The 19,010-nt window shown below is 44.1% G+C and overlaps 2 protein-coding genes across 2 annotated transcripts; one reads left to right on the top strand and one right to left on the bottom strand.

The window, feature by feature from the left end:
• The first annotated feature begins 200 nt into the window (after positions 1-200).
• On the top strand, positions 201-7,249 carry LOC307229230 (CCN family member 1-like). Its single transcript, XM_079999177.1, has 6 exons — positions 201-423; positions 1,549-1,762; positions 2,480-2,727; positions 3,640-3,775; positions 4,733-4,911; positions 5,984-7,249. Exons 1-6 carry the CDS (start codon positions 373-375, stop codon positions 6,287-6,289), a joined length of 1,134 nt encoding a protein of 377 aa, XP_079855303.1. The 5' UTR covers positions 201-372; the 3' UTR covers positions 6,290-7,249.
• A 1,279-nt stretch (positions 7,250-8,528) lies between these two features.
• LOC307228796 (ATP-dependent RNA helicase DDX39A) lies at positions 8,529-18,235 on the bottom strand. Its single transcript, XM_079998591.1, has 10 exons — positions 18,180-18,235; positions 16,830-17,042; positions 16,518-16,645; positions 15,870-16,146; positions 12,145-12,263; positions 10,679-10,810; positions 10,002-10,111; positions 9,427-9,571; positions 9,055-9,202; positions 8,529-8,660 (listed from the first exon to the last, which is right to left on the bottom strand). Exons 2-10 carry the CDS (start codon positions 17,035-17,037, stop codon positions 8,644-8,646), a joined length of 1,284 nt encoding a protein of 427 aa, XP_079854717.1. The 5' UTR covers positions 17,038-17,042; positions 18,180-18,235; the 3' UTR covers positions 8,529-8,643.
• Between the last annotated feature and the right edge of the window lie 775 nt (positions 18,236-19,010).

Genomic DNA, 19,010 nt, shown 5'->3' with positions numbered 1-19,010 from the left:
ATGAATGGCTGCATTCATTCCCCATCCCACCTCCCCCAGCCCCGCCCCCAATCAACTACAGCCCCGCCCACCCGGACCGTCGGCAACCCCGCTCGGAGGCTGATTGGCTGGACACGGGGGCGGGGGGCGGGGCTTCCGCGCGGCGCACTGGCCGCTATAAATGAGCAGAACTTGGCCAGAAGCAACTTTAAAGCGGAGGATTAAAGGGAGAATTAAGAATAAAGGACTTCAACTTCTCCAGATCGTTCGTCTGATAAGAAACCTCACCCCCGACCGTCGGAGTTTGTTCTCCGTGAGACCTTTCAGGACTGTTTCCAAATAGAGCAGATCTTTTCAGTATTTGAATATCTTTTTCTGAGCAGGTCATAAATCATGGCATTTCTTATTTATCTTGCGCTTATGACAATAGCCGACGTCACACGGGTAAGTATTAACTGTTTTGAACTGTTTAGTAGTTATTATCTGGTTTTTTCAAACATATATAATGGAGCTCAAAGGGAATTTCCAATTCCATATAGGTTATTATTTATTTCGTTCTTATTCTAATTCTTATTCTTATTCTTATTCTTATTATTGTTGTTGTTGTTGTTGTTGTTATTATTATTTATTATTATAATATATTATTATTATTTTCCTTGCGCAATGAGTGAGTGCGCTCTGGCGAGTTAAATCGAGTAATTGGAATTCTATCATCTATTCATCTATTAAAATACCTACTAAAACCCACCTACTACTGTGCTTTAATAACAGTAACAGTAATAATAATATCATCATCAACAACAACAACAACAACAACAATAATAATAATAATAATAATAATCACAACAGCAATCACAATAATAACCCTTTATTTGTATAGCACCTTTCATACACAGCATGCAACTCAATGTGCTCTAATAGACAGACTGTGACTGTCTGGAACTCTTTTTTTTTTGGTTTGTTTTTACTGGTGTTCGTGACATGTTCCCTCATGTTGGCCATGACTCGCAGGGTTGCTTCCCTCCTGCTACTGGAACAGGTTGGCAGAGGGATCACAGGCCATGACTCAATCATGAGTTGACATGACACTGCCGTCTAGACGGTTAGGGGTGACTGGCCAGCACTGGCTGTCCTCAAAATGTTCCACATCAAGAGACATTTAATCCCTAGGCAAACTCCTTCAGTGTCAAAGTACGTATTAATAGTTTAAATAAAATATAAATATATAGATAAAATCCCCACCCCCCCCCCCCCGCCTACACTACCGTAGCAGATAGAGGCCGATGGAGGTGTAAAGTAGTTTTCCTGCATGTGACCCGTTGTTGCCACTGTTCTCTGTTGCCAAAAATGGTGCCGATCTGACACAGGTTTTCTCCCTTTCAATTATTCATATATACAGTCTGTTTTCACAGCAGTCTTAGAAGAAAAAAAACAAATATATATATATACAGTACATACAGTATATATCCATTGACCCAAAGCTTATGCCGTGTCCTGTGTGACACAATGTGAATTAATGAGACCTGCAGATGTTGATTACTGGCAACTGATGGATTGCTCCCCTCCCAGGTGATCTTCGGCTGCCCGGCGGTGTGCGACTGCCCCGCCGGCCCCCCGGTGTGTCCGCCGGGAGTGAGCGGGGTGGCCGACACGTGCGGCTGCTGCAAGGTGTGCGCCGCACAGCTCAACCAGGATTGCGGTCCCGCGAGGCCCTGCGACCACCACAAAGGCCTCGAGTGCAACTATGGCAACGATGTTGCTGTGGCCTGGGGCATCTGCCGCGGTGGGTTGGTTTGCGACACATCTGTCGAATCCGTGGAGAGGGAAAGAAATAACAGAACCAAAATCAAACCCGGTGTCGTCTCGCTCCTCTTGCTTGTTTCCCCAATGGCTGTAGCTTAATAGATGTCGTCGATGAGACGTCAACGTCTTGTGACCTCGAGCGGTTGACGCAGAGATAAAAATACACCTCCTGTGTGTACTTTGCCAACAGAGCACCCCAAACTATGAATAGCAGGTTCTTCAATTCTTGGGTGACGAGGAGTCTGACTCTGTCGTCCTGGTTTCCATTGACCTTTCTCCCACCCAGACCTCCAGATCTTAGCGTTCTTCCATCTGTTTTCCGGACAACCCGGATGGTATGGTCGACTGTTGACACGGGAGAATGTGGTGAATGCCCTTTGATTGCACCCCGGACAGTAAAAAAAGGGCTTCCTGTCCTGGGAATTTCAAAGTGCGCCCCCGTCTCTACAAATTGACAGACATGCTGGAGACACTGTCAACACCTTTTGAGATGACTGAGGCTTAGATGGCAACGCATGTGTTGTGTCTATGTGCACCGTCAACATTTAAAATGGTCTTGCGTGTCAGCGCAAACCATCATTGAGCCAAGCTGGATAACTGCAGGTTCCGGCCAATTTCGCTTTCTCACCTTTGCCATTTAGGGATGATGCATAACGTTGTTTTTATTGTTATTAAAGAGTTGTTGCCCCCCCCTTAGCAAAACTGGAGGGACGGACATGCGAGTACAACGGTAGAATCTACCAGAATGGTGAGGGTTTCCAGGCGGGCTGCAAGCACCAGTGCACCTGCATCGACGGCGCGGTGGGCTGCGCTCCCCTCTGCGACACCAGGCTGCCGCCCGCCTCCCCCCACTGCCCTTACCCGCGGCTGGTCCGGCTGCCTGGCCAGTGCTGTTTCAGCGTGGACTGCCACAAAGACACCTGGCACCTGCCGTCCAAAAACAAGGTTCATTTTCTCTCTCTGTCTATGAATGTACTAACCCTAAAAAGCTTTAAACACGTGCATCACATTTCTTCTACGTATGACCTACATACTGTCGTGAGCGATATCGCTCCCATGGTTACATAGTCCGCGTATTGCAACAGCTAATGCGTCCAAGGCGTATACTATTGCAGAGTGATCTTATAGATACTAGCAGGGAGCAAAACTGTTGGGTAGTTTCACCTGATTTCACTGTTGTCAAAGCTCAAACGACTTTGGCCATTGCAAGATGCCAGGAGAACAAGGAGATGCATCGTCATCCTCGTCCAAGCAGCAGCATGTCTCGTAGCTTCGCGAGCGTAGTCAGCCTTGGCCCGGCTGTCGAGGATAGTGGAACCGGACTCGTCTTAAATAGCCCGCAACGTGATCTCTGAATTGAAGATATGTACGCAAATATTTCACTATGTCAGACCTCCCTAAGGAAGTTACACCTTTATGTGGTTCACCCAACATGACAAGATAGAGAGCATTGAGAACGCAAAACACTCAATGTGACTCAAATGTGTTTGGACATTGACCCCCCCCGGAGCTTGAGATATACCTAGATTCATTGAAGGATGCACAAGTGAGCGTTGCAACTGGAAAAGTGCACATTTCCCAGTAAATCTATAAATTTGACCCTTTTCTACATTGGCCTCGACACGTTCAACTTTCATCGGAAGAGACGAGCAAACACAATCAAAAACACATCCTTTTTGGCACTTACATGGGGGGGGGTGAGGGGTGGCAAACGGTCTCCTGAATAGGAATGTGTGTGTGTTTTTCGATGAAAGAGTTAGTTATAAAGGCACGAGACTGAGAGACCTCACAACGGCTCACAAACAAATGCAAAACAGCGACAAAACCCGCGCCTTGTCTTTTGCTTTCTCGCGGCAGGTGTCGTCGCCGCGGCCCAGACCGCACCCTCACCCCGCTCCGCATCCCAGTGGAAACCAGCTGGTGAGCAGCAACGAGCTGGTGGAGAGCCAAGCCACCGGCTGGGAGAACCAGCACGGATACAATCACCTGCCTGGTGAGAGGAAGAGAGGAACGGGGGGGTCGGTATTGGGGGTATGTGAGTATGGGGTGGCAGTGATGTAGTAGAGGAGTAGAGGATACATGTGTCACTTTGAGGCTAATATGGATTTAGATATATCGTAAAGTATACAAACCTCCATGACAAAAATGTCCAACTTGGGGTCTCCGCATATTTCCATTCTCATGCCCAATTCACCTAGTACTTCTTCAATGCTCCCAGTAGTAGTCACGAATGATGACCAAAGTGACGAGAAAATAGGCAAATTCAACACATGTTCAGATGGAATAGAAGGACGACTAAGCCAGCAAAATCCTTCGATTAGAAAATCTGGAGTTAGAGGGTAGATTTCGAGAGTTTTTTTTCAGACCCTGTGCTCCATCCAAGGTTCATCCTTTTTGGTGTTCGTTCCCAGAAACGCTTGTCCCCTTGGCTTTCCTTTTTTTATTTTTTTTTATTTTACACTGGAGTTGATTTGATAGATAGGAATGTTCGCTCAAATACATTTTTATTGGTGCTGTTTATTGTTGCTTGGAAGCCTTGGACAGACTGCAAAGGCTATCTGAGGCTATCTGTCTCAGGTCATGAAGTGGTAATTATACACAGCATGGTTATCTTTGTGGGGCCGTAAAAGAGGACAATACAAGGCTGGGTATTTTCTGGAAATTGACAGTTGCTCCTTGGCAGCGATTGGCTATTACTAGAATCCTTGAAGCCTTCACTTATTACACTTTAATTAATATGTTTCAACTCCAGTCATTGCATATTACCATCAAATCTTACCACCCAGAGTTTTGATGTGATGCGCCTATTAATTGTGTCATGCAAATGACTTCTTAACTAAACAATGTCAAGAACTGAAATTGGTCAAAATGCAATTAAACCATTAAGGGAACTTCTTGTTTCAAAGTGTAACGGAGTGTTTTTCAAACCTCCCCTTCCTTTGTTCCGCAGTGTGGAACCACATGACGGAGAAGTGCCCGCTCCAGACCACCGACTGGTCCCAGTGCTCCCGCAGCTGTGGGATGGGCGTCTCTTCCCGCATCACCAACAACAACCCCCAGTGCAAACTGGAGCGGGAGACCCGGATCTGCACCGTGCGGCCCTGCCACGGCCTGGCCACCCCCCCTAAGGTAGACGACACCAGGGCCCTGGCCAGACATCACAGAAACACTCAGAAAAGACGGAAACGTTGACATTTGGTCCGGAATGCCTCTGCAACACCATGGAAACGTATGTCCGTGAGCATAGGTCAACTGGCCCATTCCTTATTGCCGTAGAAACCAATAAAGTATCTCTCTCAATAAAAAAAGCACAAACCTCTGATGATAGCACTTATCAGCAGGTTATGATGTTGCTTATCTTGGCCAGCGATGGCCGTCCAGCTGCTTGTTTGGCTGTTTCTCCCCATCGGGCAAAGAGTAAAAGAGTCTGAACACATCGTTTGATGTTTGGGTCGCTGGTCGCTTTATTCCAGCTCCTACCCATCCAGCGAAAGGGAGATTATGTCGGCGCTAAGATACTTTTGGGAAGCTGAGTGGGAACGGGGCAGTGCTGACTTACTCAGTGGGGTTATGGTGGCAGGCAGGCGCCTTTTTAAATATAGTCCCCCACCCCCGACATTCCTGCCAAGCAACTGTCCATAGCCAGGCCCGCCGTGTGTACTCAGAGCCAGGGAAAGCGGTGTGTCTATATTAATCCTCCATGTTGGACACAGACTGTGGACCGGGTGCCTCCCCACTGCACACACACACACACACACACACACACACACTATTTCTCAACACACAGTCTTTGCTCTAATAGGCCAAAGAAAACGCTGATAATGATGAGTCGCGATGTAAATTTTCCGGTATTAAAAATGGGAAAGCACTCTCAAAAAGTTAAGCGCTTAATCTTAATCACAACAAATCTCAAATTAATCTCTCACTGATTCTCCGGGTGGGGGTAATAATGAGTTGTGTATTTCCCAATCCTCTTTAATGCGAACGGTTCTGAGAGGGAATTGAGGGGGGGGGGGGGCTTAAATCAGGGACAGTGCTCCGAAAATAAAAAGTTCATTTTTGTCCAGTTTAATTTCATGTTATCACAAGTAAAGTACCTTTGACAGTCCAGTGCATCTCTTTCCTTAGACCGGATGAACCTGTTCCAACCTGTTTGAAGCTAAATGACACTCATTGCCTTCCCTCCCTCCACCCCCTGCAGAGAGGGAAGAGATGCTCTCCCACCAACAAGGCCGCCGAGCCGCTCCGCCTCTCCTACGGCGAGTGCGTGAGCCAGCGCCTCTACCGACCCAACTACTGCGGTGTGTGCACGGGCGGCCGCTGCTGCGCCCCGCGCCGCACCCGCACCCTGCCCGTTGACTTTGCGTGCCCCGACGGCGAGCGCTTCCGCAGGATGTACATGTTCATCCAGTCCTGCAAGTGCAGCGACGACTGCGGCCACCTCAACGAGGCGGCCTTGCCCCCGCAGCACTGGATGTATGGAGACACGCACAAGTTTATCGACTAACTGGAAGGGGGGTGTTGGTTGTTGTCGGGAGGTGGACCCTTTTTTTTTTATTATTGACGCCTTTCTCAGGCGGAGGAAGACATTTTGAGACGAGGAGCCTTTTTGCTGCATCTGGCTCCAAGTGGCTGAAGACCTCGGGATGACGGATGGAGGCGGGGGAAGCCTTGGGTTTAGGTGTCCGAAGTCCTATAGGTGACCTAAATTGTATTATGTGTGACTGGAGTGGACTGTATTGTAAACTACCTACTCCTGAACAGACGTGGGTCCCAAAATAGAGCCCTGATGCACCCCTCGATCTCCAGAACTCCGGACCTGTAGCCCCGCCAGGTGAAAGGGGGTTGGGGTTTGAGGCCCTGAGACGTACCCGGAAGAAGAAACAAGACAAGGGCCTAACTCTGTTGACCACAGAGAGTTTTAAGCTGCGTATTTTTGGAAGGAGAGCACTATGGCCCTCTAATGTGATACGCCCCCCACATGTTGCGGTGTTAACAGACTGGTATCCCACAATGCATTGAGATCAGTGAAGATGAACGTGTAACAACACTCCAAAAAGGAGTGTGAAGCAACGTGAGAACGACATGTTATTTATTTCTTGCTTTATTTCTGATTGAAATTTTTTTTTTTTTTTTAAACAAAATCAGCTTTCACAAATGCTAGTGTACGGAGCTGTCTTTTCTTGAACATATTAAGTAGACAAGCCATTTGAAAGCAAACTTACAGATGGAAATGAACGACGCCCCGTTTTCCTTTAACGCTACTGACTCCTGAATGAAAAGGGACATTCTCTGGGAAGGAAACAAGCGTTCAACCAGGACTTGCCCAAGACCCGATCCTTAAAAGGAAAACCTGAATCTCTTTGTTTTTACTCAGAAAAGTCTTACTTGAACACTGTTTCTTGGGAGCCTTGTAAGAATTCTGTCGGATCACGCTTTTGTAAATACAGTTTTTATTTTGATCCCATGCCCGTGTGTTCTGACTTTTTCCATTTTAAATATTTACCGTAATGGGTTGAGACACTGGCGCATTGTAACCATCACAAGGTTATGTTGGTCCAGCCATGTGATACGGCTGGCCGTTAGTGCACAGGTTTTATGTGAGGGGCTATTTTAACTCAACTTGTGCAGTTTCAAATTCTCACTTGGCAGCCAATTCAAAGTAAAATGAAATTCCAGTGGAATTAAAGCACTGCCATTTGTGGAGAGGGTGCCCCCTGCTTGTGAGATTGTTTACCTACATTCAAAAAGACAATTTACATCTGTTCTATTTACAAAGACATTTGCACCCTCTCTTATAAATTTAAGTATTACTGCAAGAAGTTAAGGGACCAAGTACTGTAGGTTATTTTTGTCCAAGATCACACATAACAAAATTTATTCCAATCGGACAGGCCGTGAGTTCAATTTAGTGATTTGTGTGCCATTGTGTGGCCGAACAACAAAACTTTGTTCACCTCTCGCCCATCATGGACCATTAAGGTCAAGTCAATGTCATGTTTGGTTCAAATTGGATAAACCCTTTATTTGAAACATATTGCCAGTTGATGATATCCAATTTGACGGTTTGTCATGTTACCTCCCCCATGCTCATTTGCTGAAGTTTAGAATCCCACCTGGTGTAAGTGCAGTCCCAACCAGCGGTGAAGCATTATTCCATACTATAACTGCTCCGAACAAGCTTACTACTTTCACTGGGGTAGATTGTTGGAAGCATCAAAAGTACTTCAGCATCATATTTTGCTGGAAGGACATTCCAACCTGAATTCCAACATGCCAATGTACAATTTCAAAAGCTTTAAAACATGTTTTCTTTTGTTATATGTGGTGCATGAACTCATTTTACCTTCAATCTCCATATGTGCAGTTTGAAACGGTTAGATAAAACATCACCACACGCACACCATGTGCATGCAATAAAAAAAAAAGTTTAATCCTATTTACTTCTTACCTGTGTAACTAGATCAATGTAAACAAGTAAGAGGCTTTGATGTAGTAATATTACTTTCCACCATTGGTGTGAAGAGTCAACACAGTAAAGCAAAGTGGTATAAAAAGTTTATTTCCATAACCAAAACAATACAACTAAGGACTATAATGACAAAAAAAGAAAACAATAAAATAAAAAGTTATTAGTTATCAATTTTCCAATGAAACATGGTACGCATGGGGACTTTATATAAAAAAAAAAAAAAAAAAAAAGGCTACCCCCCCCCCCCCTTCTCACACACACACACACACACACACACACACACACACACACACACACACACACACACACACACACACACACACACACACACACACACACACACACACACACACACACACACACACACACACACACACACGGCTTCAGACTCATCTGGATTGCTCAACTGAAAGAAAAAAGAAAGATGGGTTATTTTCAGCTTCCTAAAACATGTCACAGATAACTTGGTTGTAATGAGATCCTATGAAATTGTTTAGAAAAAGTAACAGACAATTCTAAGTTATAAAATCAAATATTATGGAAATGGTTCACGCAAAAGACATTCATTCAATTGACATTCAGAGGCAGCCCTGTTATGAAACCCGCCTGGTTTCAAAGGACAAAGAGGAAATGTGATTGATTTGCCACAAGGTAGAATCTAATTCGGGACCTCAGTTCCTAATTTCAACCTTAATGGCAGATTTAAAGTGGGGACTTGTGGTTCAGTCAAACATTTGCGGGTCGAGTCACACCGGTTCCGCATGAAGCTTTGTAGAAAACAGAGGTAAACGGGTACTCACTGTAGGTGGAAATATCGATTTCATCCGGCAGCTCGGCTACGTTGACCTCGAAGCGGTCCTGCACGTCGTTCAGTGTCTTGGCGTCTGTCTCGTCCGACACGAAGGTGATGGCCAGGCCTTTGGTTCCGAACCTGCCAGCGCGGGCCACCTGGAGGATCATGGGAAAAGGCCGTTGAGGGGTCAGAGAAATATGCAACAGCTCCCGGTGCAATTGAAAGATAAAGCAAGCGACATTAATCCATGGCTATATTTATTTTGTACCTCAAGAAGGACCCGATACCACCAGGGGTCAAGGCAACGTAGTAATGTTAAAATGTTACACCTTATATGGTTTGCTTAGATAATCTCCTCCAAAAAACAATGTGCACTGACTCTGTGGAGGTAGGTGTCTGAATCCTCTGGCATGTCGTAGTTGAACACGATGTTGACTCGCTCGATATCCATTCCGCGTCCAAACAGGTTGGTGGCCACCAGGATGCGCCGCTGGAAGTCCTTAAACTGCTGGTAGCGAGACAGCCTGCAGGAGGGAAACACAAGCAGCTCTGGTTATTACACCGGAGGTCGGAGAGGAGAACATCTCAGCCTTGGGGAATGTCGGCTTGAAAAAATGGCTTATTTATAAGATTGTGAACATTAGCAATTCACAGTGGCAAGAATAGTATATTTAAGTTGGTTTCACAAGGCTAATGACAACAAAGAAGGACAACGAAGCAGACCGCGTCACAAGAGATTGTTAAGTAAGACAGCGATAGTGAACATTTTAATTAATTCCATTTGTATAGCAAAATAAAAGGATACATTAAAAAGTTTAAACAGTGGGGTAGGGGGGAAATCAACATATCGCAGTATCGTATTCCAATACTTAATGTATTGTAAAACAAAGAATCGCAATATTATCATATCGGGAATTAATGATCGTGACTGTACGGTAAGATGACTCCACCAACCTCTCCTCCTGAACCATGCCCCTGTGGATGGCGATGGCAGGGAAGTTCTGCTCCACCAAAAGCTGGGAGAGAGCCACACAGCGCTGAACGGACTTGACAAAGATCACCACCTACCAGGGCAGACAGACAGATAGAGGCGTTAGACAGGATGACCACCAAGGAGCATGTATAAAGACATGGCAACTGCACTGCTTGGAGATACAGGTATGTTGAAAAGAAGACAAACATCGCTCTCTTGAGGGGGGAGGTTTAAAGAAGGTTGATAAAAAAAAAAGGCACCGTTTCCTCTTGCAGCTCTTGAAATCCAAGCAATGCTGACTGAGACTATGCCAATATTTGGTTTCCAAACAAGAACATACATTTCTATAAGCACCCAGATGTTTATAAAATCATGTCAAAACCATGTCACTTTGGTGAAATAAATAAAAACCCTTTCATTCAAAAACAGCCAATTGACAATAGGTTAATGTGGCAATTCTAAAACCTTATTGCTCCTATATGTATTTTCATACCTAGAATTTAAAAAAGAACAGCTATTTGCTATAGCAGACTGTACGGCATAACAAATATGTTCATGGCAGGTATGCAGTCATCTTAGGTGTAGCGTCCAACCCTATTAGCACTTGTATATTGGGTCATAACAGCTCCTCCTGTGGGGCGTGGAGAGAGAACAGTACCTGGTTGAACTCCAGAACGTCCAGCAGGTCGAACAGCTTGCGGTTCTTCTCGCTGTCCTTGAGCTTGGAGTAGTACTGCTGCAGGCCGTGGAGGGTCAGCTTGGTCTCGTCATCGACAAACACTTCCATGGGCTGCAGAGCAACGGAAGAGGAACCAAACTTTAATGTCATGTCAAGTGATTGAGTAGTACACTAGTTTCAGATTATAGTTGAGGGATGTGAATGTAGGGTTGGATGATCCAGCCAAAAATGTGATCACAATACATTTTTTTATAGATATGATCGATAATTATTACATCTTTAGGAAAATAATGCCCAATTTACAGTTTTAAGTGTATTCCCATGACTTTATCTTAAAAACACTGAACAAATAAAAACATATGTAAACAAAATATAAATGAACATTATATACATTGAAATATATTATCACTGTCGTCTGAGAACAGTCCGAAACGTTCCTGAATCTGTGCTTTGTGATTATAATGCGGGGATGTTTGGAGTGGACCACAGGACGCTCTCCCAACTTATCAGACCACATGTCACACATGTCAGAGAGCCGAGGATACCTGGCACACCGGCTATACGATTGGCCATATCTGTGTCATATCTTTGTAGGTGAAAATGATCCGAGATCGTTTTATTGCCCAGCCCTATGTCAGAAAGCCAATTTGTATCTACCCCATACATTCAAACCTCTCTAAAATATTGGAATAGTACTTAAGACCATCATTGTTCCTTCCGGCAGCAGCAGGGCCAGCAGAAGCCATGGCCCCATAAACACTACCAGTGAGAATCACTCTGTCCCTCTCATATGGCCACTTATGACACTGACAGCCACAAGTGGGCAAAGCTGCAAGGGACTTGATAGTGGAGCACTAAGCCGTCACCGATACAAATCTGAACCATGCCACCCTGTGGACTTTATTAGCATACAGATGCAGGGGTCGTGCACAGAAAGGTGACATCTTCAAGACTTAAGGCGCATCATGGCAACAACAGTCAACATTTACTTTCTTCAAAACACACAGGAATGTCAGAAGAACAATCACTAGCCCACCAACTGGCTTAGAAGGAGCTTGTAAAGCCAGTTCGAAAGCCTTTTGGCCTCCTCTCATATACAGTAATGTAATGAGAGAACATCCTCAATACAACAATTCATATCAAACATGTCAGACTTTGTTCATACTTGTACAGAGAAACTGTTGAAACATGATTATGAAGAAAAAGTGTTCGTTAGTATTATGCTGTAACGACTTTAAACTAAAGGCCAATATTGTTCAATCTAAAAGTTTATATTGTTCAGTTCAAGTAATGGACTGGTACTTTCTATCCAAAGACACTGGAAAGTTTAAGAATCGGAATCCTCCTGGTAGGGAAAACAATGGCTTCAGTCCCAGCCTGGTCTCATACAAGTCTAAAGATGCATCTAAAAGTCAGTATGTATCCATCTGGTGGTTGGGACTCACGTCTTGCATGAACTTGCGGCAGACGGGCCGGATCTCCTTGCTGAGTGTGGCGCTGAACATCATACACTGCTTCTCGTGGGGCGTCAGCTTGAAGATCTCCTGCACATCACGCCTCATGTCTGTGGGGAATGGAGGGGAGGTTAGATAGTCACTACTCTACTAAAAACTATCGACTTAAATAAAAGAGGACCTATTATGCAAAACTCACTTTTTCAGTGCTTGTGCACATACATTTGTGTCTCTGATGGGTCTTCTAAAACACAAACTGTAGAATAAGACTAGCCAGTCATTTATTTTTGTGAGCCGTCCGTTTCAGAAAACGTGTCCTAAAACAAGCCGTTCAGCTTTGCTGCCCTGATGGACCCCACTGAGGGAGTCATTCTAATAGGAACCGCCTGCAACTCAAACAAATCTTTTAAAAGAAAGGAGTCAAAACCAACTGTCCATGAAGAAATTGCAGACGTTGGAAATAACTTCTGTGTGTGTGTCTTTAAAATCCCAGTGCCCGAGAGTCCCGGTGTGTCCCAAGTGCGGTATCTATGTCCCCCACAAGCTTGGAGCAATGAAAGTTGAAACAAACATTTAAATTAGGCCACGTAGATCTAAAATGAGTGAAGGTTCAGCAACTGGATTGCTTATTTCTCGCCTCACTTTGGTTCAGAAACAGATTTTGGTGGACTGATGAGGTGAAATCAGTAATCAATAAGTTACAAAGTAAACAGAACGAAACCCAGAAGCCATACTCAAATGCAATTGGCTCACAGAACCCTGAACTTGTGCTCAAACCCCACTGGATAAGAAAGTCGGGGCCTCCAGAGGGCGGCTCATCCCACAAAAAACTCATTTCAGAACAGAACAGGACAGTATAGACGTAGGTTAGAATGGCTAGAGTGCATAATGTGAGTGGTGTTTTCAGTGTTAAAAAAAATAAATTTTCAAACACCTGTTTTTGTTGACCTCAGAGGCCTATATTACCATAATTTGCACAAACTCACGACACACATAAACACGACACACATAAAACCTGCACTGACTACAATAAATACATAATTTTAACACTTTCTATTATACTGCTCCTTTGTAGTTATTCAGATCCTCCCCATCCCTCATGTAATGTTTACAGCTTCTTTCACTTTGCCCTGGTGGCTTCCGTACAGCACCCCGTCTTTCAGGAAAGTGTCACCATGACATCTACACCGCAACGTGCAACCATATATGCTCTTGCTCTCCAGTTGTGTGCATGCCATGAGCCCTACAGCTCGCTGGCGGCAACAGGAATAGAGCCTTAATAGGCTCTATACACTTTAATGTTAGTCCATTGCTAAGCATTACAAAATCAAACAGGCTCTGGCATGTTAGTGGAATACTAGGTCGACAGGATATGTGACCCACCGCAGCAAAACCCGCCATCTCCCACATTTCTAAAATCGCCAGGAGCAGCCAAATAAATTTAAAATACCTTTTTTTGAAGGAAAATGAAAATTTGCCAGATTCGTGTTCCTTTGTGCTTGTTTTTTTTTTAATCTCTCAACCTATTTTCAAAATCGAGTTTGATTTATAAATAGTAGAAAAACGTTCAACCGTGGAGTTAAATATTTCCGTTAGATTACATGGGGAAACACAGTTCCCTTAGCGAGACGCTGAACAACACCGATCGTTTGTTTCGTTTAATGAGACGGTCCAGGTGAAGATCATTCATCCATATTCCATGTGATGTGAAGTCACAATGTGAAACCGTTTTGATAGAATTCAACCTTTAAATCGTGCTACTTTTACACACAAAACAGTTGTGAAACGGCGAATCCGTAGAAGAACCCTTCAGGTCATGCACCAACGTCCCTTCCGTATAGAGAGCTAAAGCGCAGTACTGGGGTGTTTCGGTCTCACTTGTCTGAAAACTCTCTGTATCGTTATGGATTACGCTACGCGCGTGGTGGAAGCTCTGAATCATATTTCGGACCTCAATCTGACCAGTGCGATAGATCCAAGTTAGTGTTAGCAGCGCGTACTGGAGTTCATTTTACACGACGATAGTCAGTTCTCTGACAGCGACGCATAAATTAATATTACTCCGGACTTGGAGAACATTCCAAACAGCGGATTTCAAACTTAATGTGACAATGTAACAGAATATTTTCAAGAACCGCCAGAGGAGACCAACAATACGCCCGTGGATGGCTGAAGTTGATGGCGTGATGAAGCCCGTTGAGGTTGGTTATAGATTCAGATTTCGGATTTTCTGAGACTCATAATATTGATGGACTCTACGTTTTGTTGTGTTGTCCGTACTTTTAAAACTCCCAAATAATTCCACTTTTATAAAACATGTATATTCTTACTGTTAAATAAAAGCTTTTTTTATTTTCTGTGTTTTGACGCTGTTCGTGATCGTCCCATTCAGCAGTATGGTAAGTAGCCATGAGGCTTTGTTTGCCCGCCAACTCCATTTGCATTCTGGGAGCTGGCTGAATGAAACAAGTCTCTGCGAAACTTTCAAGGTGATCATCTCAGAATCACAGTTTGCCACACCCTTGTCATTAACAATTCATAGCTTTAAAAATATTTGCTTGATTTGCACAAGTGACACCTTTGGAAGCTCTGATTCTCCACTTTCAAATGATGCAAAATGCCGAGCCTGTGGTGGGTCACATATAGTTTATATAGTGACAAAACAAAATCCCCAAGTCAAACATGCAGGAAAACAATACATTCAGAACTCAGTTAAATGTTGGAATAGTTCTGAAGACTGCCTTTGTTTCTTCCTAGCAGCAGTTGGGCCAGGAGACATCCTGACCCTGTTAAAGTCACCAGGAAGAATCACTCTGTCCCACTGATATGGCCACTTATGACACAGACAGCCACAAGTGGGCAAAGCTGAGTGGGACTTTGTATTGAAAAGCTTCACTGATGGACCATCCGACACTGTAGACTTTTACTGTGATAACTTTATTCATTTAGATATATCCTCTATATTGTCTCATCAGGATTAGTTGTGTTAGTGGAATATTATGTTGACAGAATTTATATTTTATGTCGTGATTTCTATATTCCTGATAGTATTCTCTGAAACAGACCCAATAATAAGCCTCTTTTGATGATTACTATACATTTTAAGCTTACAGAGAAGCAAGGTCAAGCACCTGGAGGAGAGACTTGCAAAAGTTTGATAAAGTTTAAGGTTTGAATTATTGTTCTGCTAGGCCTTTTTTTTTTTTTAAACTTGTGTAGGGAAAAAAAACATGCAAAACATCGTTATTCGACCAGCGATGGCCATTTTGTAACTGGTCCCCTTGGGCGTCACTGTATGCTGCCCGCTGCTCCTGGCTGCCCCCGGAGGAAGGACAAGCCAGGATGGGCCAAAAGCAGAGATCTCATTTCACCAGCCAACATTTGAAGCATGTGTGTTGGTCGCCGTCACTGCATGTGTTGTGGTGTTTGTGCCGTGTGACAAATAAAGATTCTTCTTCTAGAACCAATTCTATCCAAACACCACCGGGATGGTGCATATAAGAGGCTGATATGTTCTGGATTACCGAAACATGAATTAATAAAGGCTAGATTCAAAGCAGCTCCTAAATGTGTCAGGTCAGAATTGATCGTAAATAGACATCTGTAGATGGTCAGGCACGGTAACAAGGAGTTAAGTTAACAGACAATTATTTTTGCGCTTTGCCACATCACTTAACAGGTGTAGAGGTTTGGATAAACTATGCACTTTTACTCACCCAACTGCTCCAGCATCTTGTCGCACTCATCCAGGACAAAATGCTTGACGTTCTTCAGATTGAGGGTCTTGTTGCGGATGAGAGCCAGGATGCGCCCTGGCGTCCCTACAACAATGTGGGGGCAGTTCTTCTTGAGGACATCCTCGTCCTTCTTGATGGGCATGCCGCCGAAGAACACAGCCGCCTTGACGGTGGGCATGTACTTGGAGAAGCGCTCATACTCTTTGCTGATCTGGAAGGCCAGCTCTCGCGTGTGGCACATGACAAGGACAGATACCTAGCATTGCAAGAAACCGGTCAGAACAGCTGACTGTGTGTGCATGGACAGCGTATCTGCCATTTTAACATACAAGCATCAATTGTAATGGGGAGCTATTGTTAGTGTTAAACATGTTACTTTTCATGACTTTTATTCCTGTCTATTAAAGTCATTGGAAATTGCTTTAGAACTAGCAATATCAGAAGGTGTTTGCACAAATAGCAGCGCCACTGTGTACCCACAACTCATGCTAGATAAGCAAGTTAAAATGTTCCATTGGAACCAGGTCTGAGTAACTGGTGTAAAAGTAGACTCAAGACTTACTGAAGTCTAACTCAGCACTCCTATCTGTCTAAAACAGCCAGACATTTTGCATTTGATGAACTCACCTGGCCATCCACAGGCTCTATCTGTTGCAGGGTGGCCAGTACGAACACCGCCGTCTTTCCCATACCAGATTTGGCCTGGCACAGGATGTCCATTCCCAGGATGGCTTGAGGAATGCACTCATGCTGGACTGAAAAACCAAGGTAGTGGTTGTGTTAGCGGAATGAGTGGAAAATTACAGTACTAGCAGGTAACATTTTCTATTTGGGGTTGGGGCTTCAAGAGTGTTCTCATTAGACGGCATTACTAATACTACATCTGGTGGTGGTGCACCAGTCTGTGTTGCCATCTGGCATAACTTTGAAAGCACCCACCTTCTGAGGGATGCTCAAAACCGCAGTCGACAATGGCGCGGAGGAGCTCTGGCTTGAGTAGGAAGTCCCTGAACCCCGAGCTGTGGATGGAGACGTATGAGCCCTTCACCTCCTTCTTGCCCGCCGGGGTAGCGCTCTCTGGGACTCCCTGGGGCTCCTCATCCTCCTCGTAGTCGAGCAGCTCGTTGTCAACATCGTTCTCAGCCATGCTGTCTGGGAGGGTTGTCAAAGCAAGAGCATGAATTCCACCGATCAGTATTTTCTAAAACATATAAAACATGTGGTGCGAGGCCACTTTGTAATTTTCATTTCATTGTAAATCCACAACATTTATTTCTTGATCTGTATTACTTATTTCTAGTTTGTTTTTACAAATGGTGTGCGCCTAAGTCTAAGGGGAATGTATAAAGAATTATCTTTCTGAAGTTGTTTTAATATTATGAGATAATAAACCGTTTCTAATATTACATTACGTTGACCCCAGAATACATGGGGGGGGGGACTAATAGCCATATCATATACATCGTATTTTGTTTTAATATAGGCCCAGCATACCCCAAAAACACATTATTGACCACAGTAGACCAAAGTAATAAAAAACAAATCAGTTTCATGTTTCATGTCAAGTTTAACATTGAGGAAAATATCTATATGGCATAAAGAATAAAATAAAAACTTTATATATGAATACAAAATCATAGTAAATATTTACAAGTTAAATGAAAGCAGATGCATTATCATTGATAGATATTAAAAGAGTTTGGAAAACGTAATTTTCAAATAAATTTTGGATTACATATTATTACCTCCATTCAAATTATCAAGATATATATGATATACTTAGAAGCGGCATTATCTGTGTACTGCACTTGAGGAAACATTAACGATATGGACCGGCTGTAACCAGCCAGCTCGCTTGAGCCATAGCGAAGCATCAGACCGAGCAGGCCGCAGCCCTAGAATCACCATGCGTGGGTGCGCGGATTCGTATAAGTTACATAAGGAGAGTCGGACATGGTTTGAAATAGCGTACAGCTCAACGATTAAAATCAAATGCGCATTAGTTCGCACGACAAACGCAACATCGACTCGAGTGAGGCACGGAGCCAGACCGGGTCGAGCGAGGCCGCTTCGATCATAAACAATGGATTCAGCTTCGTTAGGTCCCATTCAAAGCCGGCCGGGGTGGCATGCTAACGGCGAGCTAGCAAGGCGACGACGACGGCGGCAGAGAAAGCCTAATACACTCCAGGGCCTATCATCACAATGTCCATTTAGTGACACAGTAGAACAAATTGTTTTATAGATCGTAAACACATTTATTCATCGCTGAATTCAATTTAATTTTACCTTGCGTCGAATGCTTTGTCACGGGCCGCGTCGAACGTCAATGCGCGCTGCTGCAGGCTGCGGCCGACTATGTGCGAGGCTCGTCACCGGAAGGAAGTGGCTCGAGTGCGCTGCGACCCGATTGGCCAGTTTTATGTGGCGTTCGGATCGTGTGGGACACACGGGAACTAACGCGCGTCACGTCGGATCTTTTGGCGAGTCCCACGGATTCTCCCATTCGGCGTGACCCACGCGTCTCGCAGCGAATTAGCCCGTGTAAGACCAAACAATGGTTAATAGAAGAAAACTGTCTGTATCAGCAATGCACCGATGTAAAGAACCATTCCCGTATCTGCATCACACATTTAACGTTGTAGTGTTGCTTTCGTATTTGATAATTATTTGAATACGTTTAATGTGGGCGACCTTTGCTGGATCCTGTTGTTATCAATTTATCTATATACGTTCCCCCTTAAATAATAATAATAATAATAATAATAATAATAATAAAATAAAATATCGCCATCTCAAAATGCTCCAATATATGATTTTTTTTTAAATCGTTTTGGACAGTCTACTAAACGACGTAATGTATTTAATACACTGTTGGAGGGTTGGCACTGAAGTTGAAAAAGTTTCCCTCCCGAAATCGTTAAAAGCGTAATTTCCACATGACTTGAACGCAGCATCAGAGCAGCGCCTCCGGCCGTGAGGTGTCGCCTGCCTGCGCTGTTGTAGGAATGCATTTTGTGTGATCGAAGTCAATTTCACACGACCATGAGATGTGTTCATAAAATGTAATCACTTCGAATTACACGGGACCAGCAAGTGATTAAAGCCTGTTTAATTACA

This window comes from Zeus faber, assembly GCF_960531495.2.
Source record: "Zeus faber genome assembly, chromosome: 4".
Taxonomy (NCBI): domain Eukaryota; kingdom Metazoa; phylum Chordata; class Actinopteri; order Zeiformes; family Zeidae; genus Zeus; species Zeus faber.
Note: the sequence above shows the minus strand (reverse complement) of the source record. Positions and strands in the feature narration are given on the sequence as shown.

Excerpts from the sequence above, each read along its gene's own strand:
- LOC307228796 (XM_079998591.1), bottom strand. The coding sequence starts at position 17,037 with ATGGCTGAGAACGATGTTGACAACGAGCTGCTCGACTACGAGGAGGAT. Across the intron at positions 16,646-16,829 it reads TTTTGAGCATCCCTCAGAAG|TCCAGCATGAGTGCATTCCT; the intron begins GTGGGTGCTTTC and ends TTGGTTTTTCAG. Across the intron at positions 12,264-15,869 it reads CAAGATGCTGGAGCAGTTGG|ACATGAGGCGTGATGTGCAG; the intron begins GTGAGTAAAAGT and ends CATTCCCCACAG.
- LOC307229230 (XM_079999177.1), top strand. The coding sequence starts at position 373 with ATGGCATTTCTTATTTATCTTGCGCTTATGACAATAGCCGACGTCACA. Across the intron at positions 1,763-2,479 it reads GGCCTGGGGCATCTGCCGCG|CAAAACTGGAGGGACGGACA; the intron begins GTGGGTTGGTTT and ends CCCCCCCCTTAG. Across the intron at positions 2,728-3,639 it reads ACCTGCCGTCCAAAAACAAG|GTGTCGTCGCCGCGGCCCAG; the intron begins GTTCATTTTCTC and ends TTCTCGCGGCAG.